This window comes from Triturus cristatus, chromosome 4_2 (assembly GCF_964204655.1).
Source record: "Triturus cristatus chromosome 4_2, aTriCri1.1, whole genome shotgun sequence".
In the NCBI taxonomy this organism is placed as follows: domain Eukaryota; kingdom Metazoa; phylum Chordata; class Amphibia; order Caudata; family Salamandridae; genus Triturus; species Triturus cristatus.
Window position 1 is genome coordinate 38,470,715 of NC_140586.1, and position 23,624 is coordinate 38,494,338.

Genomic DNA, 23,624 nt, shown 5'->3' on the forward strand with positions numbered 1-23,624 from the left:
CTGTGGGTTGGTGTGTTGACGAGTTGTTTAAGTCCAATGCTGTCGAGGTTGTCACAAAGGATAGTGGAGTTGAGGTCGCTGGGGTTGTCGAGGTGGAAGTTCAGGTCTCCAATAAGTATGTAGTTTGTGGAGGCGATGGCGTGGGGTGCGCTGAAGTCGGTGATGGTGGTGGAGAAAGGTGTTCGGGGGCCGGGGGGTTTGTAGACGAGGGTTCCTCGGAGTGTGTTTGGGGGTGGTCTGGATCTGGAAGTACAGGTGTTCGGCGGAAGGGAAGGTTTTGCTGGAGGTGGTGAGGCGGAGGGTGGTCTTGTGGGTGATGGCAAGGCCCCCTCCTGGGTATTTGGGGCGGTCTTTCCTCTGGATCTTGTATCCGTCTGGGATGGCGGTGCTGATGTCGGGGGTGGAGGATGAGTTGGTTCAGGTCTCTGTGAAGAAGGCGATGTCGGGCGAGAGTCGAGTAGGTTCCAGATTTACATGGCGTGTTTGTGTACGGAGCATACGTTGAGGACGATGCATTTTAGGGTGTCGCCGGTGCTGGCGTCGGCTGTGTTGGAGGCCGGGTGGCGGTGACGGTCTGGCAGCAGTGGAGGCAGGAGAACTGGCCGTGGGTCGTGTTCGGCGAGGCCTGTTGGCATTCTCTAAGTCTTCCAGGGTTGAGTGCGAGGAGGGTGGTGGTGTCGTAGCAATGGGTAGTGGGAGGTCCAGGGTTCCTGGCGCTGGCTGCGGTCGGGTTGCAGATGGGCACAGATGGTCTTGCCTTTGGCGCGCCCACTGCGTGCGTCTGCTGCATGACCGCACAGCGGCTGCCATTAAGTAGGGGAGGAAGGAGAGGCTGGGAGGCGGGAGCGGGGTAATTCAAGGGGGGAATTCCCAGGGGGAATTCCGGGGGGGGGGGGGGCTTTCTTAGATATGTCCAGACCCTTTCTTGTGATCTATCAATTAAAGAGCACCCTTTTGAAGTGTACAAGGGGAATGTCTCTCTGTTTCTCCAGTGTGTCCAACCCAGCTCACAGGAATGCAGCAATCCACGAATCTGTAGGGGGGATTTCTCTATTCCTCGTGTCTTCACCAGGCAGGCCTGGGCTTCCCAAAATGGAGTCACACACGTAGGGGGGCAAGAGGAGGTTTAAGGACCAGCGTGGGTACACTCCCCACTCTTAATTATGAATGCACAGAGAACCCACGGCTCCAGATTAGTAGTCAAGAAAACCAGTGTGAGCCACAAAAACCAACAGCAGACAGGACAAAATGGGGAATATCCCTTTTAAATGACAACTTCCCTCACACACTCGAAGGGGTCATGCTTCATCATAGGGGTGCATGCTCGTGTCGGGACCTAGTCACGGCATGGGCTACAACCCACTCTCTACGAGAAGGGTGCTCAGGGATGTTTTGTTTTTGGCACATGGGTTGTCCTAAAAACCCTATGTAAGCGTGAGGTGTGAACAAATGAGGTGCAGTGCTGAATATGTGAGTACGTTAAAACTGCCTAAAGGGTAAGCAATATACTTTATTGAGCTAGCCTGTGACTGGATTAAAAAGCTGTGAATGAGAAAACTATAAAGGCTTCCTTAGCTAGATCAACATGTTTCAGCCGCAATGATCTATTCAAGTATCTCAGCTTTCATCAGGATCTGTGTAGTGCAGCTACTGCCAAACAGTGTCAAAACAAAAATAACGTCAATGTGTTTATACTGAACCAGATGGTTGTTTGCTCATTCTGGTCCACCAATTGAGCCTGTAATGAAAGCAGACAGAAACGTTGTGTTGGATATCTGGCCACAAGCATCTTGACATACATAAGCCTTAGACCTAATGTGGCAAGGCTCAAAACACTACTACAAATTGATCAGTAGTGATATGTGGCACTTACCCAATTGGTGAGGAAGAGATGCCACAACTATCCAGTGCTAATTTTAGCAAGTGATACAGACGCCAACCTAAAAAGAGGAAGGATGGCGAAATAAAATCAAAGCAGGAGAGGAAAAAGGCAAGTAAAAACCTATGCTCACTCATCGTTCTCTGGAAAAGAATAGTAAAGTTTCCAGAGTTGCACCTAGTTTGAGTGGGCTCTTAAAATAGCTTAGGGGTCAGAGTGGATCAAAGAGACGTCTATGGGACATTGCTCTGACTGGGTTGAGGTGGAACACCGAGATCGATCCTAATAATCTAAGCACCCCATGTAGGGGTGACCAAGTAAATGGCTTATGACTTTCTGCTTGAGTAGGTGAAGTATGCAAAAACAACAGTTGATGGACAGAATACAGAACAATGTCATACATTCATCCCAGTACAGAGATCTGGACCTACATCCATCGTTTTTTTACTCACCATGCCATTCCAGTTCGAACCCAGCCATATGCAAATCAGTCTTGACCCGGTGCCTCATGGAAACAGTCCAGCCCGAACTGCCAAGCCAGGTCCTCCCTGGACTGGAAACAAGCATCCTAGGACCGGTTTCAGGGTTTCACCCCTCTTCAGACAGGATAGCTTGATTCCAGTGGCATGGAGAGCACGGGACTCACGTCTGAGCATACCCGTCCCACTCGGGGTGACAAATGCAAAAACAACAGTTGATGGACAGAATGCAGAACAATGTCATTCATTAACCCCAGTACAGAGATCTGGGCATAAATCCATCGTTTTTTTGCTGACCATGCCATTCCAGTTTGAACCCAGCCATATGCAAATCAGTCTTGACCCTGTGCCTCATGGGAACAGTCCAGCCCGAACTGCCAAGCCAGGTCCTCCATGGACTGGAATCAAGCATCCTAGGAACGGTTTCGGGGTTTAGTCCTCATCCACAGCTTGATATTATTGTCACAATCATTTTTAGTTCAATATTTAAATCTCGATATTCCCGTGGAAAACTTGTTATTGCTATTTAGCACCTAAAAACAGGACCGGTGGTAATATGCAGCACGGAAGGGCCACGTTATGCAGCAGGGCTGGCTAAATTATGCAGCAAGAAATGTCAGGTTAAGTGTTAATGTTAATGTCACTGGGTATTTATAGAGCGCACGGCTACTCCCAGGAGTGTCCCGGCGCTACAAGGAAAAGGAGACCAGTGACAGAACAAAACTGTACAGCCCCACAGCCGCTGATCAGTTATACAAACAGCCAAGTTTTAAGGCTGCGACGGAAACTAAGGAAATCTTCCTCCTGACGCAAAGCAAGAGGCAAGCTATTCCAGAGGCGAGAGGCCACTACCTGGAAAGAACGTCCACCCAAACGAGAGCGAAGAAACCTTGGGGTCTGTGAAAGAAAGAAATTAGAGGACCTCAGGCTTCGAGATGGAACATAGAGCTGACATCTATTTCTCAAATACGAGGCCCCAATGTTATGGATGGCCTTGTAAGCCAGCACCAAGGCATTAAAGTTTACCCTCTTGCGTACTGGGAGCCAGTGCAAGGACCTAAGGTGAGGGGTCATATGGGTCCTGAAGTCAACCATAAGTATGGCTCTTGCCGCGGCATTCTGTACCACCTGAAGGCGGCCGATAAGAAAGTCCGGCAGGCCAAGATAGAGAACGTTGACATAGTCAAGACGCGACAAGATCAGTGCTTGGACTACTATCTTCCTGTGGGATACTGAGAGTAACAGAAGAAAATTCCGCAACATTTTCAATAAGCTAAAACAAGTACCTGCCACAGCCTGGACCTGGGATTTCATGGACAGATCCTTGTCCAGTTTTACCCCTAGATTCTTGACCGTAGTGGCTATGGTGGTGGGAGGACACATGTTCGAAGGCCACCATTCGCGACACTCATACCCAGTATTGCAACCGAACAAAATGATTTCTGATTTCTCCGAGTTGCAGAGTAGTTGGTTCTGTTTAAACCACTCAAATACTGCAGACAAACATAAATTGATCACACTCCTGTTGAGAGCCTCGTCCTTACCATACGTGAACAATAATTGTGTATCGTCGGCATAAGAGACAATTTTGGCGCCAAAATGTTCGGCCAATGGCACCAGTGGGGCCATAAACACGTTAAACAGGGTAGGACTTAAAATAGATCCCTGAGGGACGCCAACATTCATGGGCAAAATGGATGCTGTGAAAGGAGGGGACCAGACTGTTTGCTGGCGATTTTCCAGATAAGATCTGAACCACTAAAGGACCGTGCCTCCGATACCACATCCTTGGAGTCTACCCAAAAGTAGTTCATGGGGAAAGGTATCGAAGGCAGCGGACAGGTCAAGCAGTATCAAGACTGCCTTCCCACCTTTGTGCAATGTGGACTTAATGGATTCTGATATTTCCAGGAGAGTGGCATAATGCAGCACATTGTGTGGCAGCATGATCTTACTTCATCATTTTCACACATGCTAATGTCTGGCATCGTTCTCGTTAGTATATTATAGTAATAGAGCAATCATTACCTTAAAACATAACCCTTACTCATTGCGCCCAATACCAAATGCTGGCGCCTAAACATGTCCAACTACAAACCAGTCGCTGCCACATAACTGGCAGGTGGGGAGGGTGGAAATGGGGTCGTCGCAGGGGGGAGGCGGGAGGGGGTTCGTTTAATAAAAAAAAATTATTACATAAAATTTAGCTTACCATCCCTGCTCCTGCTCCTGCCGTCCTGCGTTTTCACTGCAGCTCTCGTCAGACATCAGCAAAGGCAGCCTCGCTCCCTCCCCTCCAGGCTCCACAAATCACAAGTGGTGAGGCGCATTGGAGCGCGCCCCACCCGGGCCATTTTTTCTATGTAGGCTGCTGCACAGCATCCTACATAGAGATAAAGGGAGAGTGGGCGGTCCTGCTCCGGGGGAGGGGGGGGGGTGGCTTGCCCACTGTTGTGAATACTGACTGTTTGGTCGGCCCTGGGGCCGACCAAACAGTCAGTATGCACAACAGTGGGCAAGCCACTCCCCCCTGCCCTGGATCAGGACCGCCCACCCCCAACCAGGCACTTCTGCTTTCTCGCCGTGCGAGAAGGCAGAAACATAAAATGGTAGTTATTACCATTTATGTTTCTGCCTTCTCGTACAGCGAGAAATCAGTGGGGCGATGCCCCCACACCCCAATGGGGGAGCCGCCACTGTTGCAACAGATACCCAGATTCCCACAGAGTATCGTCAGCATGTGATATTATTTTGAAACCAAAGGTTTTAGCGATAGTAGATGGGGGGGCCCACACAGATGTTAAACAATGTGGGGCTCAAACAAGAGCCCTGTGGGAACTCCTTGTCGATCAACATGGGTTGAGATATGAATGTGTCCAGCGGAATCGTTTGAGTTCTATTCTCCCAGAAATCTTGAAGCCATTTTAAGGCTGTGCCAAAAATACCAATCCCATGCAGCCTTTGAATCAGCTTGGTGCGGGACAGGTTGTCAAATGCTGTGGAAAGTCCAACAGCACCAGCGTAGATGGAATTCTATTAAGGGAGAGTCTAATTGCATCAGTGACTGCAACCAGGGCAGTCTCACTACTATGAAAGGGCCTGAACCCGGATTGCGATGGGTCCAAGATCTTATTCTCCTCAAGATAAGCCAAATGTTATTTATCAGACTTTCCAACGACTTGCCCAGGAGCAACGAGATAGGACAATAGTTTGTTAAATTTTTAGGGTCAACATTGGCCTTCTTTTGTACAAGTTCAACATGTGCTGATTTCAAAGCCTGAGGGATTTTCCCAGTGTCCACTATAGATTAATCAATGTCCTGACAGCAGGTGCGATCTGATTAGAAAGTAAAGGTTCTAATCCTAGGAGGACACAAATCTAGGGGTGAGACAGATTTGGTTTTCTCTGAAGTCTTCTGAATCTGCTCGAGTGAAGAGCATTCAAATTTTTCCAAACTGCAAACACTATTATGAAGGGGAGAGTTGTAGTTAGGCACCTCATCAAACTGGTCAACCAAGACAGTAAAGTTCTGATAGATTTACTTTTTTTTATCCTCAAAGAAATTTGCAAGAGAATTGCATAATCCTTGCAATGGCGGAATAACCCAAGAACAGGCATGAGGTTTTACAAAGTCATGGAGGAGTTTAAATAATTCTTTAGACGGGTTTCCTCATTTGTCACACTGCAAAGTCAGAGCAAGAAAAAACACCAAGCTCCATCGGAAGACAGAGTCAGATATTTGATCTCTGCTTTGAATGCACAGCAAATGTGACAAGACCAGGACAAGATTTAAAGCCACACTTGCAGAAAATGAGCACTCATGGAGGAATACCGTAAATAAGCTTATGCTGCACAGGAAGGACGACCTCAAGCAGGACAGCCTAAAACAAAAAGACAGCAAATAGAAAGCAAGCAAATGTGAGTTACAAAAGACAAAGCCAATGGTACGCAATGGGCAGAATGCATTCCCAGGGAAGGATTGAGATTGCCCCAAAGAAGTAGTCAGCAAACCAGACATCCGTCCGATAGGCTTTGACCTAAAAATGCTATGAAATTAGGGACTCTAATGTAGGATTTGGTTAAGGGACCAATGTTACTGATCTTTCCCGCTTTTGATCTAGTTTGATAGTGCAGCTTTCACCAGACCTTATGTGCTCACCTTAAAAAGGAGCTTTCATTAGCACTACAGAGAGAGGCTTTGTTGGTTGTGAGAAAATGGGGTTCTGTTGCAGTACCCCCCTCCCCCACCCCACACACACACTTCTTGCCTTGATTTTGATGCAACTTTGACTGTAGAGTACTGGGTCCCTGCTGTCCAGGTTCCCAGTACCAGTGTTCTTTCCTTAAAACAGTTCCACAATTGGCACTTCATGCACCTGTAAGTCCCTAGTAAATGCTACCTAGGGTTATGGGACTGAAGAGGGTCCTCTAGGGACCCCTCACCTAGGCCATGTACACAGCCACTGCAACATGCATGCCCTGGTGCAGACAAAACAACAAAGATGACATGGCACACATCCTGTGTGCCATGCCAACTAGCACTGCCTAAGGTATAAGTAAGTCACTGCTCTAGCAGGTCTTACAGCCCTAAGGCAGGGTGCACTATATCACAGGTGTGAGCATATCAGCATGAGAAGATATGCCCCTACAATATTTAAATATATTCTTAGATATTGTAAGTGCCAGGGAAGCCAGAGAGTACATGGGCTGGAAACTCGACAGCTCGAGTTCTCCAGCACCATGATGGCTTCTCTGAACCCATGAGTGTTTATTACCAAAGGTCGCCTCTCAATGCCATGGAGGGATTTATTGAAACATGTACTTGAGGGCACCTGAGAGGTGCCCCCTGAAAACCTACCAACTCTGTTGCAGCCACAGACTAGCATTAGGCAGCCTGACACCCCCAGATATTTTCAGGGACCCTGGGCAGAGAGCCTCTGTTCTCTAGGCCTAGAAACAGCACATCCTGGGCGGAGGGTTCGCACCTCCTTCCCCAGGATGGCCACAGTGCTTGAGAGGGAAGCTTCAAAGGTCTTTGTAATGTGACCCCCAGCCTCTGCTGCTAGCCCCCAGTTTACACCCCCACTTTGGGCAGGAAAATCGGTTGGAAAACAGGAAGAATCGGAGGTGTGCCCACCACTGCTAACTCCACCCCCTAAGGTAAAGGAGTACACCTTTCAGTCCCCGCCATCATGAAGATAGCTCCTCCAATCAGGGCTAGGACCATGCCGCTTCCCACAGGAGGGTGGCATAATAGTGGGAGTTGTCACCCCAGGTAAGGGACCCCATCGGCCCCTACCTGCTACTCTCCTGTAACACCCCTAAATCTAGTATTTAGGGGGCTCCCTCTGACCCTGAAACTAGTTCCTCCCGACCTAAGAAGAAGCACGAAGACACCATACAGCGAAGCCCGGAGACACCTACTGACTTGGCCCCAGCCCTACCGGCCTGTCCCCATCTTTAAAGAACCTGCAAAAGAAGGAGATGCCAGTCCAGCAACATACAGAACCAGAGGAAGACTGCCCGACCTTTGATAAAGACAAGAAATCCCAAGGACAGTGGACCTGTCCCCCAAACAATTTCCACAAAGGACTCTGGTGCCCTCCAGAATCACACGTCCTGACCACTCTGCATCCGCCGCCTCCACCCCTTGTCCAGCTGGCCCACCAATCTAGAACAGGTTTCCCAACGATCCTGACCTCAAGCTCAGCTTTGGCTGACCGCCCCTGGGCCCAACGATGATGCCTGGAGTCGGAAACCAGAGACTCCACCCTACCGCGACCGGTAAGAAAAATTGCACCAGAAGGCCTTGGAGAGCTCGACCTATGACCCACAGCATCTCAAGCTACCCTGCTGTCGATGGTGACCTCCAAGCAGCCTCTGGTTCGATGACTGCAGCCTGTTTGTCCAACAGAGTTTCTCCTCTAAAAGCAAGTCTTTGCACCCTGCCACCCCTGGTGGTGTATGTTTGGTGCTGCCTTGAGCCCCCCGTGCTTGATCTAACTCCTGAAGCTTGGCCCCTGCAATCGATTTACTTACCTGCAAGCAGCGTGGCTTCAAGCGTTCCCAGTCTCCATTGAAACGCATTGGGCCTATCTTCAAATTTGACCTCTGTACCCAGCCGCTCCTTAGCTGCTGGTAGTGCAGACTTTGTGCTTACCTGTACCTTGGCCTCTGCTGCCCTTTAACCTTAAAGACTGAATCTGTAAGTTGGGTACTTAGCCGTAAAACCGCATTGTTGTTTCCTCCATAGGTTAACATTGAACCGGTTGAAAATTGCACTAAGTGTTGACTAAACTATTTTTCCTGAAAAAAATACGTATCTTTTGCGAGATCTTGGTCTTAAAATTAAACAAATCTTATTTTTATACAATTGATGTGGATCTCCTTTTTTGAGTCGTGTGTCATTTATTGATCATTGATTGCACAACAAATGTCTTACAGTCCTCTGTGTTGGGCCTAAGGCTGCTCGCCCACAAATAGATCACTTTGGGTTTGCATTGAACCCTGTACACTTCTGGGGGAATCTCTGGACTCTGGGCACATAATAACCACCTAGTGGTATACCATATACAAAGCCAGCTTCCTACATTGGTGAATAGAAGTATATATTTTGATTGGGACAAAAGTTGTGAGCTTCCACAGAAAAAGTGTTTTCCCTCCAAGCAGCTATAATTGTATTTGTTTATTCAGGTGCATGATCCAGCAGTGTTATGGCTGCCTAGACAAGGCTCACTAACATGCATAAAATATCAAGCCTATGCAGAATGGCGCCTGAACCTACAGTTGCACCACATGGCACTGTTAAAGAGTCCTAGATAAGCAGATAATTTAGAGTGTTTGCTTTTCTCTGGCAGCAGCACATGGGATGCCTAGTACCATACTAATCCACAGGCATTTTTAGGTCTGCCTTTACAGCACGGCTGTCACTGTCCTTATTGGAGCGACAAAAAATGTTTTCAGAGTACTACTGAGAGAGAGGAGTCAGCTCCACCCACATGTTGGTATCCCAAAGTACAGGATTTGATTGGACTAAAGTTGTGTGCCTCCAGCAAAAAGGCTGGAATTGCACTTTTTGGCTTGTGACAAAGTTTATACTCAGTACAGCAGAACTGAGTTGGTTATCGTGGCAAGGCAACGATCATGGCTATAATCCTGATCAGTTAAATAAAAAATGTTACAAAGGCAATAGTCATGATGTATTGACTGTTAAAAGCATATGTTAAAGGCAATACTCATTTAAGGGTGGAGTGTTATTATTCTGTATTAGAGCCTATGTATAAGTATGTTGTTTCAAGAAATATCAGATTACCGAAGTAGGCAAGGGTTTTGAAGTTGGTTAGCCCCTCTGACAAACTGTGAGTACAGCAGATTTACTCCAAGGTAGAATCCTTGTTAAGCCCTGTCAATAATGTTTTTTGCTTTGCCAACAGTAATTGTGTATACATTTGTAATGTTATGACTGTAGTCCTGATAGTTGCCTTGTGGGAAAGCTTTTGCTCGGGTACAGTAGGCCTGAGCTGATAACGGTGACAAATCAAAGATAACACCGATAGTCCTGATTAGCGTGCAGGGAAAAGTTATGCAATAGGTCTCTTGTCTGTTTAGTATGAAAGATTAATACAAAGGCAGTAGACCTGCCTTATTTGTGGTGAAAAGCATTTGTTAAAGCCAATAGGCCTCTAACAGTGAAGTGTTATCACAGGTATATGGTTAAATATAAGCAGGGCCACTGGAATTATACGATGTGCGGCCACAGCGATTTTCACATAATATACTTACCACATAATCTATCGTCTGCTGCTTAATCTGCAGATTTTAAGAAAAAATGCGTTTTTAGCCCAAAAGTTACTAAAAACACAGCAGCATATTGCTTATTGCTATATTTGGGTATGAAACTGGTACTAATGAGGAGCACCCAATGCTCACACAGTGTTGACAAGCGTACAAAGTACAAAATAATGAAGTAAATACTAGTTAAAAAATGTGCCGCATTGTGGCACATAATTTGCCTTTTTAAACTATAATTTTCTCAATCCTGCACCATAATTTGGCCCTCTCCTGTCATATATTTCCAGTGGCCCTGCATATAATCTCACAGTTTTTCACAGGTGAGTGTTATGGTGTTAATCACCACCTCTGACAAACCATTTGAGTAGAAGACTTTCACTGTGATGATTGTTAGGCCCTATTGAGATTGGTTGTATATTGTTTTGCAAATACAATTTTAGACATATTTGTAAACTTCAAGACAAGTTCCATGTAATGATATAGCCACAATTACCGTCCAATTAAATTCCTCGGGAGTCTTGTACCAGAGTTCAAGCTTTTTTAACAATTGCACATCAGCCCAGCCAAAGCGTTTCGTCCATGAGGACTTCATCAGGTTTGGATTATTCTACAATTCCTAATGTTTCGTAGTGTGAAGAAATGTCAAAAAGCAGATGTCTGGGAAGGTTCAAGATAGTGTGTTGGGCGGTATAGTGCCGCCTATTAAAGCTCATTCATCAGAGTTGTTATTCCGACTCACAAGCAAACGGCTTGCATCGGGATGAGATTTCTTCACACTATGAAACATTAGGAAATGAAGAATAATCCAACCCTGATTAAGTCCTCATGGAAGACACGCGTTGGCTGGGCTGATGTGCAATTGTAAAAAAAACTTCAATTAAGTGGATTTGAACTCGCATACACTAATCCATAGGAATGTAATTGGACGTTAATTGTGAACATATGTGGATATAGCATTGCATGGAACTTGACCTAATGCTATTAATTGAGCTAGATTGATTATATAACGGTATGTTACTTTTCATTTGGTATTTTTGGATATGCACTGTGTGCTTTAGAAAGTCTCCAACATAATATAACATCATATAACTTAAAATAGCATAACATAACACAAGGTGAGCCTACGCCCTGTGGTGGCAATGCATAGATGCTTAGCCATAGACAAGCTACAGCATTTAAGACTACATACTGTGGAGGTCTGCACACAAAGGTTTGTGGCAGTTTTGCCAGATGACGAATATACATTTGTAGAGGGCAACACATGCACTAGAGGGTGACGAAGCATGCAAGTGGTAGTATCAGAGCTACATGGGGAGCTGGTCACATGGGTCTAAAGGAAAGAGAGCCTACCATACGGAGACTGTGTATACAAGGGCTTGTGGGGGTTGATCACATATATACGCCACCAAAGTGTGACCATACACCCGGGGTTGGCTAAGGGTCTGATCAAAGGTGCACCAAAGTGTTATCCTGACCATAGAGTGGCTATAGACAGAAGCTTGTGATTTTGTCAAGACATGCAACAAGGAAGGGTCTTGCACCCTAGAGGTGGTTGCACACAGACTAGTGTAGTAGTAGTCACATGGATGCACTAAAGTATGCACCTGTACCAGAGATGGCTGCACAGTGAAGCTTGTGGTGGTCTGGTCACCAGAGTACCGGTGGGCTAGTCAGCAACATGGGAGGCGATGCATGCAGCAGATGTTTGGGTTCTGGTTAAATACACATTATGTCATCGTCAGGAGAAGGCTTTGGCGCACCATGATCAGACCCTGATAAACCTCTAAGGTTGAGCCTGTATCCTAGAATTGTTTGCATACCAATGACATGCGGTGGGGCAGAAACCCAATGTCTTCATACTTCTTTTGAACTCTTCTGTTGAGCTAGGAGTATCTTTTGACCACATTCTATATGTTGCTTCATCAGCCAAGACTAGTTTTAAAAAAAGAGGTCTTCATTTTTTTCTAACAAAATGGCGTTGACACACAAACAAAAAACATGGCATGTATACCTATTAAGACCTTTTAAAACAGCATAAAGACACATTCCCTGAAATAAATCCTAAATAAATGTGATCTTTTTAGTGGCGCTGGCATTGCCACTACAGCTAAATATCACAAGAAAGAAGAGACAAGGGATTGAGTCTTCTCTGACTCCCTTAACAAGATATAAATCTCACACGACAGAGAAAAACTTCATAGCAACAATAGATATACTATACTTTAGAAACGGGAAATTCAAAAGAATTCTTAATACTGCCCTCACACACTTGGTAGTGTCATGCTTCATCATTGGGCCGCATCATACACCAAGGTGCAGACCAACACACTGGATGGAGCGCAATTTTTTTTGAAAGAGAAGATGAAGGATAGTGGTGCGGGCAGAGTGTAATAAAGAAAGGCGAAAACACAAGAGTGTCACTCAAATCATAAGAGAAAACAAATTTTTCTCCTGGCAAAAGGGACCAAGAGAGGTGCAGATATAATTATAAAACTACCTAGGGGTTAACCCGTAACTCTTTATTATATGTCAACCTCTGGCAGGGTTAAAACTATCAATATGGGGTATTCAGGGCAGATAACGACCCTTCTATCCCCACTGCAGTTACCAACATGTTTCTGCCAGCTTTTTATGCGCCAAACCAGGTCGCTCTGGCATTCGTCAGGGTGTTGGTCCCTATTTATTGGTCTGTACCCCTATTAGGGTATTTCATTACCTTTTTACTCTGTATATGTGGGCTTTGCCCCAACGTCACTCTTTTCTGGAAATTTTCAGGAGGATTCACAATTAAGAGTTTGCGGATTAATATTCTAAACCCGGGACTGTGGGGGGGGGGGGGGGGGGGGGGGGGGGGGGAAAGAGACACTCCAGTAACCCCTCACACGTCCTCCGTCGACACCAAAGCACTACAGCAACATGTTAATCTGGTCTATTCGGGGTCTACAATGGGCCACCAGCTCATTAACTAACAGTGTGGCTCTATGAGCTCAAGAGTTTAAATTCTATTTAACATGAATACAAGACTGTCAGGAAGATATTCCTTAACGTAATTTATAGGGGTTGTGGGATACGATACCTGCTTAGCTGAACAAAAAAATCTGCATGTTTCTATCAAATCTCACTGAATTTCTGCCAGCAGAAATAAAATTATTTCAGGAAAGCTAGCAGATAAATGACTTAACCTACCTGAAGTAATTCTTTACTTTCTTCAGATAAATGATTAATTCATATGAAATCTAGAATAAAGATGCACATTTGGCACCATACAAACACCAAGATGAACAAACATTGGCATAGCCAATAGGTCTCGCTTTTGGGACCTTATAAGTATTTAGTTAAGCAGCACAATATCCTTGATGCAACAACAGCAACTGTTGCATGACTAAACACTTATATGGTCCCGAAGGCGAGACCTATTGACTATGCCAATGCTTGTTCTCTCTTGTACTAAGTAAATTTCTAATGAAAAAAAAATGTGCTGGCCCCCAGAAATTAGTGCAGCACGCTGTTCAGGACTTTAGGGGAGCTGCGCTGCTTTTACTGTGAGTGAGAGAGTGAGTAAATACCCTTGGCCAGCACTCTTTACTTCTCGGCTGGCAGCACAATCTCTTTGTGACATGGAGGGATTCACAGGAAACCACAACGTAGTGGTGAACTACTTTTAGAGTTGCGGCCATGATACTGGATTGGATGGAGGAATTTACAAAAAACAAGCATGAGCCAAGCCAATAGATCTGGTCTGGATTTAAAGTGTCAGCGCATGCACTGCAAACGCAGGAATGCATTTTCATGCGATAAAACATTAAAGCCAGACCTATTGACATGGTAGTGGTGGTAGTGGAGATATTGGTGGTGGTTACACCAGTAGTGTTGGTAGCATCATTAGGGGTACTGGTGGTGGTGTGACAATGGAAGAATGGGCTGGTGGTGGGTTTTGTTTTAGGGTAGTGGTAGCGTTGATACTTATTGTGATGGAATTCATATAATGTGAGTTTGTAAAGTAAACGTTCGCCCAAGTCTTGGGCCTTCTGGCTCTGAAATAACAGAGGTTTATTGTTATCCAACTCAATGTTACTCATTTTATTGATGTCGGAAGGAGGAAAGGCTGAGTGGACCTGCTGGGATTCGAACCTGTGACCATTAGGTCAAACACAAATACCGGAGCTGGATGTCTTAGTCCACTGATCCACCAACCTGGTATTAGCGGTAACACAGTTGTCAGAGTTAGTGGTATTTGTGGTGGTGGTATCCGTCATGGCAGGTGGTGGTGTGATATTGGTAGTGTTGCTGATGGTTGTAGGGTGTTGTGATTTAACTGGTATGGTGTTATTGGTACTGGTGGTGGCAGTATTATTATTGGTCGTGGTGGAGCTGGTAACATATTGGTAGCGATACTGGTGGTAGGGTGTAAATATTGTTGATGGTGGTATTGGTGATGGTGTATAGGTGATGTGTGGCATCAGTGATGATGTAGTTCATCGAGGCAGTGGAGATATTGGTGGCGGTCATATCGGTGTATTTGTATTGGTTTTAGTATTGATGGTATCTGTACTGGTGGAGGCATTATTGCCAGTGATAGTGGTATTTCATGTTTACGAGAGAAAAAAAAAAATAATGTGACAAAAAGTCTGGTGGTTGAGTGGACAATTTAGATCTAAAATAGTCCCTTGTGCACACATTCCATTGGGGGTGGGATGATATACCAAACAGTCAATAGCACGAAGTCAAAGAAAAATACTCATCTCTGCATAGCCAACAGCCGCTCTCTGTATATCTTATATAATTGACAGTAAAAGGTGTGACACAAACTAAAGTTATTTGGAGCCAGGTTTAAAGGAAAAGGTGGGACGAGGCTGCTCAAATGTAGAGGGAGAAAATATCAAAATGTTCTTTCTGTAAGAATGAAAGAGCGTGCAGCTGCAGGTGTGCACAACGCAGAGCCTGTGTGCAGCTTCTCGCAGGCTGCAAGCAGAACATGTTCATGGTTTATCTGCAACAACGGGCGCTGGCAGATGGGCAGCTCCGATAAACGTCACTTCAAATTCCAGATAGGGATGGAACAGAATGCTGCAGATATGACACGTCATTCTATCTCGGGACAAGCTGGGAACCAGTGCCAGGACCCTAGAGAAAAGCCTTCCGGGTCAGTATTTCCACAGATGGGCCATGTGCCATAATCCTGTGACGAACAGCCAGCAAAAGAAACCCAACTTACTCATACAGGAAAATACGTACACATTCATTACACAACCTGGGAGGCCTGCATGTTGTTTGTGTATCAAAAGTTTGAAATATTTACAGAAGAAAACTGCAGATTCCTTATTTTAAACAACTGATTCCCCATGTTGTCACCATAAAAAACAAGCACTCGTGACATTCGACAAAACAACACATGTTTATGGAGACACCAAGACGAAGGTAAACATTGGCAAATCCAGTAAGTTTGCTCTCGGCAAACCTGCAGTTTTTAAACAAACATTTGCAATACACATTAAAACTGTAAAACTAATACAATGTAAAAGTAAAAAAAAATAATTTTTTTTAAAAACCACCTACCAACAAAAGGTGGCATGAATGTTTTACAAAAAAAAAAAATTATATACAGGCACTGATGTTGCCTGTGAGTAAGATGTTATATTTGTTTGTATTGAGTTGCTTAATGAACCTTTCAGCATCCCCCTTAGTGCCATTCCAGATAATGAACAGGTCATCTATGTAGCGAAGCCACATGATGACCTGTTGTACAGAGGTTATATGTTTAACGGAGGCACACTATGTGATTACCACGTCCAGCATTGCATACCTACCTGGGTTCTATCAGTTGTAATTGTATGCTTTCAACACATGTGTATATTCATTGTCTTGTATATACTTAATTTGGTTTTTCCTTCCCCAGGCTACACTTAGTTGGTTCGGTCTCTGTGTAAATGAACTCAATTTGAATACATCTGAACCATATGCCAGGGGATGGTTTTGTTTCCTTTTATACAGAAGGGTATTTTTTACCCATTCAATAATGGCCGCCGTGCTTGTATTTTACACTGCGTTAATTGTCCTATGTCTATTTCTCTTTTTGGAACGTGACAAACTTTATCAGTGTGTGATTTTGACAGCACTTCACACGTGAACAAGGCTTTTGCCGAAACGCGTCGTGTGCATTAAACTGGTTATTGGGAATTCTGTGTTTGCCTTTCCTCCCTGAGAGCGTATTCACTTGACTTTTGTATCTTTGGAGATATATATATATATATATATATAAAGAAATAATTAAACCACTGCACAAATAAATAAAAGCCGATTGGCCTACCAGCCTTGACACTGAAACGAATACAATTTAGGTGGATGTGCACGCGTGCAAGAGCAAAACACGGTCACTCACAGGGAAGGGGAAGGCTGTAGTGGGCTGGCAATGCCCTAGGCTTTAGTCTGTGGGGGAAGGAAGCAAAATGCGAACAACACCTCAACAAACGAACGAATGAAGAACGCGGTTTGAAGGCCCCTCTATGTATGCACCTGTGCATTTTATTATGATTTTTATGTTGGAAACATGACCCTGGCAAAACAAGCCAGCACAAAAAAGGAGGTTGAAAGATGGCAAGTGTGGACGGTGGCATCTGCTCTTAAGTCTAAACTGGCTGCTTTCATATGCAGAGACTCCAAAAACTACACCACTGATAGTGAAGTTTAGACCCCAGGACACAACATGCACTATAAGCAAGCACTGGCAAAGTCAATAAATGTGGCGTTGGCAAGCTGGTGCAAAGGGTGTTTTAATTTTTATTGCAAGCATATGGCATAAATATAAAAAAAGAATAAAAAAAAAAACTTGCCACTGACTAAACATGGTAGTCAAATGCTTGCAAAAGAAAATTAACCACCAAACACGAAAGGATGACTAATAAAAAAAGAATACAGAATCTAAAGAAAAAAAAGGAATTGACTAAATATTGGACCAGCAGCTACAGCACTGAAGTGGATGTGTTTTTTAGGCGGCTTGCACATGTGATCAGGAAAAAGTGCAGTTACTCGAAGTGCAGGAATGACAATGGCTGAAATAGCCTGATCCACTGCCCCAAAGCAGTATGTGGCAGAAGGCAGGAGCAAAATGTGAATGACACAAACAGAACAATGCATAAACAGAAATGACATTAAGGCCCTCTAGACAGGCATTTATTCTTTATTTAGGATTTTTTTTTTTTAATTACATGAGGCTGGCATGACAGAAAGCTCACGCTCGGTCAGGCGTAAAAAGACATAATTGAAATCTGGCCCAGTGGCTGGCATGAGGCAGTTTCAAAAGCGCCGACGACAGCAGAAACAAACCAGCGCCGCCTCTACTCCAGTACTAGTCTATCGTAAGCTGCTGGTCCCACAACAGACGTCGGAGAAAAAGACCAACGTTACAAAAAGAGCAGAGGCTGAAAACGACACAAGCCGCATCGAGGTTGGAAGGCTGCGATGTTTTCCCATTCTCAAGTACGTCTTAATTCAAGCGCGGCGGAGGAAAGACACATGGCGCTGCGCGCGTGCACGCTCACGTGCACGCAAGCTTTAGGCCACAGGCAGCACTTTGAAAAGCCGTACACTAAGGTGCCAATCACGATCCGGTAAAAAAAATTCCCGTACGACTCGTATCCGGTCTTTTTACCGTACGAATCGTACAAGTGCCGTACAAACTGGTAATCACGATTCGCATGGTAAAAAGCCCATACGAGTCGCATTGGGAATAATTCCCCACACGTCCTCAGGTCGGAAAATGTGTCCGACACGTCCTCGGACGATTTACCGTACAAACGTGAAAAGCGAAGTCCGACCGTGCAAGTACGATCCGTCCCGGGCGTCCGATTTTACAACCGTATGGTTAAAAGACCGTCCGCACCGAACTCCTATAGCAAACAATGGAGACGTCCAAACAGGTGCCCGGTACGCGCCGAACCCCCCCCGGCCCCCGTATATTCGCGTCGACCCCCCCCAGCCCCCGTACATTCGAGTCGACCCCCCCCAGCCCCCGTACGTTCGAGTCGACCCCCCCCAGCCCCCGTACGTTCGCGTCGACCCCCGTGCATGTACACCCGAGTACGTGTCGAACTGTACGTGTCGTACCCCCCCGTGCATGTACACCCGAGTACGTGTCGAACTGTACGTGTCGTACCCCCCGTGCATGTACACCCGAGTACGTTCGAGTCGTACCCCCACCCGTGTATGTACGGTGCGAACCCCCAGTGCGTAGCATAGCGTAGCGCGTACATACACAGGTGGGGGTACGACTCGAACGTACTCGGGTGTACACAGGGGGTACGACACGTACAGTTCGACACTTACTCGGGTGTACATACACGGGGGTCGACGCGAACGTACGGGGGCTGGGGGGGTCGACTCGAACGTACGGGGGCTGGGGGGGGGTCGACTCGAACGTACGGGGGCTGGGTGGGGGTCGACTCGAACGTACAGGGGCTGGGGGGGGGGGGGGTACGGCGCTTACCGGGCCACCTACTCTGGTCGTTTCGCGCCGTACTTCGCTTTCCGGCACTTTTTGGGTGCCGTGAAAATATTGCCATCCGGACTGCTGTCGGTTCGAATCGTACTTCCTGGGTCGTGAAACGCTGCCTGGAAGCGTCCCGACGTCACGTCGCAGCATTCCCGGATCACATTCGTATGCATGTTTTCGTCGGTCGGTGTTTTTTACGATTCGTACGGAAATGGTGTTTCCGTGCGAATCGTAATTCCATGTTTGTAATGTTTTACAACCGGGTACGAGTCGGACGGAGAATACGCTCCGTACCCGTTTTTTACCGGATCGTAATTGGCACCTAAATGTCTCGGCCAGAGCAGCGCATGCGCTGGATCAGGCGAGACCTAAAAATGGGACATCAGGGCCTCTTCTATGCGTCGGGTGCACTGTCTGTGTGCACCATGGCACATCTTTAATTAGATGCGGTGGGCGCAAACAGGTACAGTATGCCATATTACAAGTAATGTGCTGTCTTCAGGAGGATCAGCTGGTTGAAGCAGCCAGTCTAACTTTCTCTGATTAGGCAGTAACCTGCCTACACTTAAGAGGGACAGAGAACGCCCTGCAGGCGGGTGTAGTGAGTGACTGCACCTGCCTGTAGCAGGATGTCTGGGAGGTACACAAGACACCTGTTGCTCCCTGAAAAGGGCTGCCCTCAGTCAGTTTACTAACAATTTGCCACCTTTTTGTAGAGTACAATCAGTGCGCCTCCTAAGGGCTTGTTTACCTCTGCGTACACTTGAGAACACGGGCACAGAGGCAAAGTGATTCCCTTATTTACACGGGACTATGCTCTATGCAAACCGGTAACACCCTCTCACGATAGCACGGGCGCTACATGTGCACCAGCTATGTTGGAGTTACAGAAGGTGCCGCACAAGTGTCTGCAGCCCCTTCTGGAATACTCAGGGCCCCGAGGGTGCACAAAATGGGTGCACACGCCTGTTGCACCCCGGGGGCACTGTGTGTAATACAGCCCCAGAAAGATAGTGGGACAAGTTGCATCTCCCCACTGGCCAGAAAGTGTTTTTTTTTTTTGAGGGACAAGGTTGAACATAATGTGGCTGGTTACGTCTAAACAATTACTGTCACGACGTATCGCAGAAGACTAGAAAAAAGAAGAGATTTCACACTTACCTGGTAACAACCATTGAAAACTATTGCTTGATTTGGGAGGAAGAAAACCCATAGAATTAACTTTAAAAATAAGACTGCAAGATATAGTGTCCTTGTAGTGGTTCGAGAGTTGGCTACTCAGTTACTGTGTCTAAGAGTATGTTTAGCATGTGTCACTTGAAACAACAAATCCAAAGGGCCTTAATTTTGGACATTTGAGGTTTAAGGCATAACATATTTTACCTTAATAAAATGACTGTGCTGTGTGTGGGTGTCTGTGGGGTACTTCAAATTGTACTCCTATGCCATACTGTAAATGAAATCACAATAACAGTTATATAGGAAGATCAGCATTGATCCTGGCCGTGGGGTGTGGTATCATTCCAATGATAAAATACGGAATCAAAGATAGTAGTGTGTCATACTCCTAGCAACTTGCTGATTTAATTGTCACAAACATATGTGAATTCTTAAAAAAAATGGCATAAAAAGTGAAAATGTAAGATGTAGTTGCTATCCTTCATTGTACACTAGTCTTAAAGACTAAGGGACTGGGAAATAGGGCAATGCTATGGGTGACAAAGATATTGAAGAGTGTGGCTACCAAGGCAAGAGTTATTTCTCAGAATTGATGTGACTTAAGTCTGTAGCAATAGTTTTTGTCTCCGAAGTTGCACAAACGTAGCAGGCAGATAGCAGGTCACTTTGATATCAGAAACTCGGCCTGCAAACAGCAAGCCACGTCCTCAGTTAAAGATCTTCCACGCTTGTTCCACAATACAGCAGACCAATTCCTCAGTTTGTAGTATATTGCCTCAGTACAAGAATCACCCCAAGTTCACATTGTCGTAAGACTGAAGAGTATACAATTAATGACTACTACAGTGACAGCAAATGAATGCCACCAACAGCAAAGCAGATTTCTGTGGCCTACTTGGGACATAGTAGGGACACCACACAGGTATTCTTGCCAGTCGTTTTGGTTTATTATGGAACAAAAACATGCTTGTCCTTGTGGCACCAAGCACTGAATGACAAGAACTTTTATATAAAAAAATAAGTTGTGTCCAAGTGGATGCAGTGACAAGTCCGAACATGATAGTCTTAGATTGGGCAGTCATAGACGTGGATCTCCTGGTCATCTCCGACAGACACGATTTTTGAACCATTGCCATTGTACTGCACGCCCCAAACCTACAAGAAAAAAGAAAAAAAAGGGCTGAATGCTTCCCTGCAACTGCACAATCTGGAAGCACCACTGGACTCGGAACAAACTGGAAACATTGAGGCAGCTGACAGAATAGCTCAAGGGTTGATGCAGAGCACATTTGGAATACCAGCTGGCAAACTCAGCCTTTCACCCATTATGGTTGATCAAATGTAGACCATGTAGGTAGAAAGTCACATGCTTTATTAAGCTCCAATAAATAATTCGGTTTGGAGCATGCATGCACAAATTTCCATCATTATCAGATTATCACTCTACAAAGAACAAGCTTGTTAAAAAGCATGTTTATTCACACATTAGTCAAATGTTTTCAGTACATTGCTATTATATTATATTGTGAACAAGCGGTTCTGTTATGTTCCTTTTTCCTACTTAATAAACTTTACTTTTAAAACTTAAAAAAGATTGTAATACCATCTGTCTTTCTTATAGGGCTACCAAGGCAGACTGCCCACATACCATTACCAACCCTATGTCACTACCACAGGGTACTCAGTAAACCTATACCCCAGGCAATTTATAAGAAACCCCCACACAAAACAAAAATTGGATACTGAAACGGACCCAGGAACAATGAACCCAGTCATGGTTTGCTAAATAGGAGGGGCATCTAACCCTTCAACAAACATGGTAAAAAAAAATCCAAGAATCCTCCTAGACATGGACCTATCTTTGAAACCCGAGATACAGTTTACTACTGACATCTATGAATAAGCCCAGAATCCTAACAAGGACTTTTCCCTATGCAGATATTCTACAGAGTGGGAGCCACATCAGTCCCACTCCCTTACCGTGAATAAGCAAAGAGGCTTTACCCAGGAACAGAAAAACTTCTCAAACAAAATACATTGGATCCAAAAGTCGGCACTCGGGTGTTTATGCATCTTAAACTCTGGGACTTCACTGTCATCTGCTTTGTGATGCTTCTTTGGCTTTCCGTTTCATATCGGATTATCTTTATAGTACTGTGCGTAATGTGTGGACACCCACAGAAGTCAGACCACGACTGCTTTAGAAGTGAGGTAGTTCCTCCAGACTTCAAGCCAGCAAAATCTTCCAACTCGTACAAAACAACTATCTTTGGGAAATCCATACAAATTTCACTCTTGAAGCTTTAGATCCTTGCGTAAACAACCTGTGGACTATATCAAAGGAAACTTTTTCACAAACAAACACACAAACCAACAATGGAAGACTCCTGGCATGCTTCACCATGAAGCCTCCCAAGCTTCCCTGACACTTCACAGCAAGAGTTTTGATTGAAACAATTGGGCCCCACCATGCTAGAGTTAATTTTTTAATGTACCTGAAACAAACGCTGCATGAGAAGCAGGCGCTATCCAGTTTCGCAAGCCTTTGAACATTAGCAAACGTACTAGGTTTGCATTGACATGAACAGACACGTATCCGGAACTCATGCATCAAACCCTAATCTTCTCATAAATGGACTAATGCAACCACAAATTCTCCCAATCAAACATAAAAGCCTGCTTGCAATTTCTCCAGAAAGTGTTGATTGCTACAATGTCAAAGTAGCGATAACTACATGCCATACAAGGGTATACAACACGGAACTACTTCGGCAACCAATCCTGCGTTTTTTTCCAGCTTCAGAGGGGACATGTTTACAAAGACCTCTCCATTTTTTTTTTTTTTTTTTTAAGTGATGTATGGAACGGTTCTCCATTTTTTTTTATTTTTTTTTGATGTATGGAACGGTTCTCCATTGTGTATCTTTTCACAGATAGAGCTGCAGGGACTCAAAAAGCAGCCAACAGCTTCTCAAACAATTCCATATCCTCGGCGATGGTGCAAAACAATATTTCTATGCACACCGTACTTTCCCTGATGCAATAAAATAGCAAAATGGAAAGCAATAAGGTGCTTCAGGTGAGATCAATGGCCATCTCGGAGCTGAAAGTGAACCAAGCACTATTCAACTGAAAGCTTCAAAAGGTAGTGCATGCACCCCCAGGACCAAAAAAAAAATAAACATAGGGAAGTAAGTGAAACTCAAAGCATACCTGATCCTGATGATCGAAGAAAGTGTGGATACACGTCCTGGAGGCAACGTCCCACACCTTCACACTTTTGTCTGATGAACTAAAAGCAAAAATTAAATATTTAAAAAAAAAATGTAATCTAGTCTTCAATGATCAAAACAGGAATTGTCGTAGCTGGTCATATTGCATCCTGTGAGCATACTTCAAAATGCACTGTCCTGCATGCTACAAACAGTAAAGACAACTTTCACTGAGCAGCAGTTGGGGTTTTAAAATAAAAAATTTAAAAATGACCCATATACTTTGTGGATTTTAGTTAAGTGAGGCAACACACTTTTTGGAATTTAAATAAATAATTTTTTTAGCAAGAGAATTTACAATTCTAAAATATGATCGGATTGTTAACGTGCAAGACAAGCACTTGCAATGCAATAGGTCTCGCACTTGGGAGAGTTAGCGGTATTGGCGCTGTAAATTACAATTTCTTCTACATATGTGCTTTGGTTTGGAGTGTAGTGGATGAATGTGATGTGGAGAGGAATTATGTGGGTTGTATAGGAATTGTTAGTTGTAGAGTTGTGAGGGGTGGAATTTTGTGGTGTTAGAGTTGTAGGTT

General features: G+C 44.9%; 1 protein-coding gene across 1 annotated transcript in view; it reads right to left on the bottom strand.

Annotated features, from left to right (window-relative positions):
- Positions 1-20,741: 20,741 nt before the first annotated feature.
- The window catches only part of SKIC8 (SKI8 subunit of superkiller complex), a 35,438-nt gene continuing 32,555 nt past the window's right edge, over positions 20,742-23,624 (bottom strand). Inside the window, exons 10-11 of the mRNA XM_085600333.1 lie at positions 23,030-23,108; positions 20,742-20,971 (exon numbers count right to left, since the gene is read on the bottom strand). Coding sequence (XP_085456459.1) covers positions 20,882-20,971; positions 23,030-23,108 — 169 coding nt within the window. The 3' untranslated portion in view covers positions 20,742-20,881. The remainder of the gene's footprint in view (positions 20,972-23,029; positions 23,109-23,624) is intronic.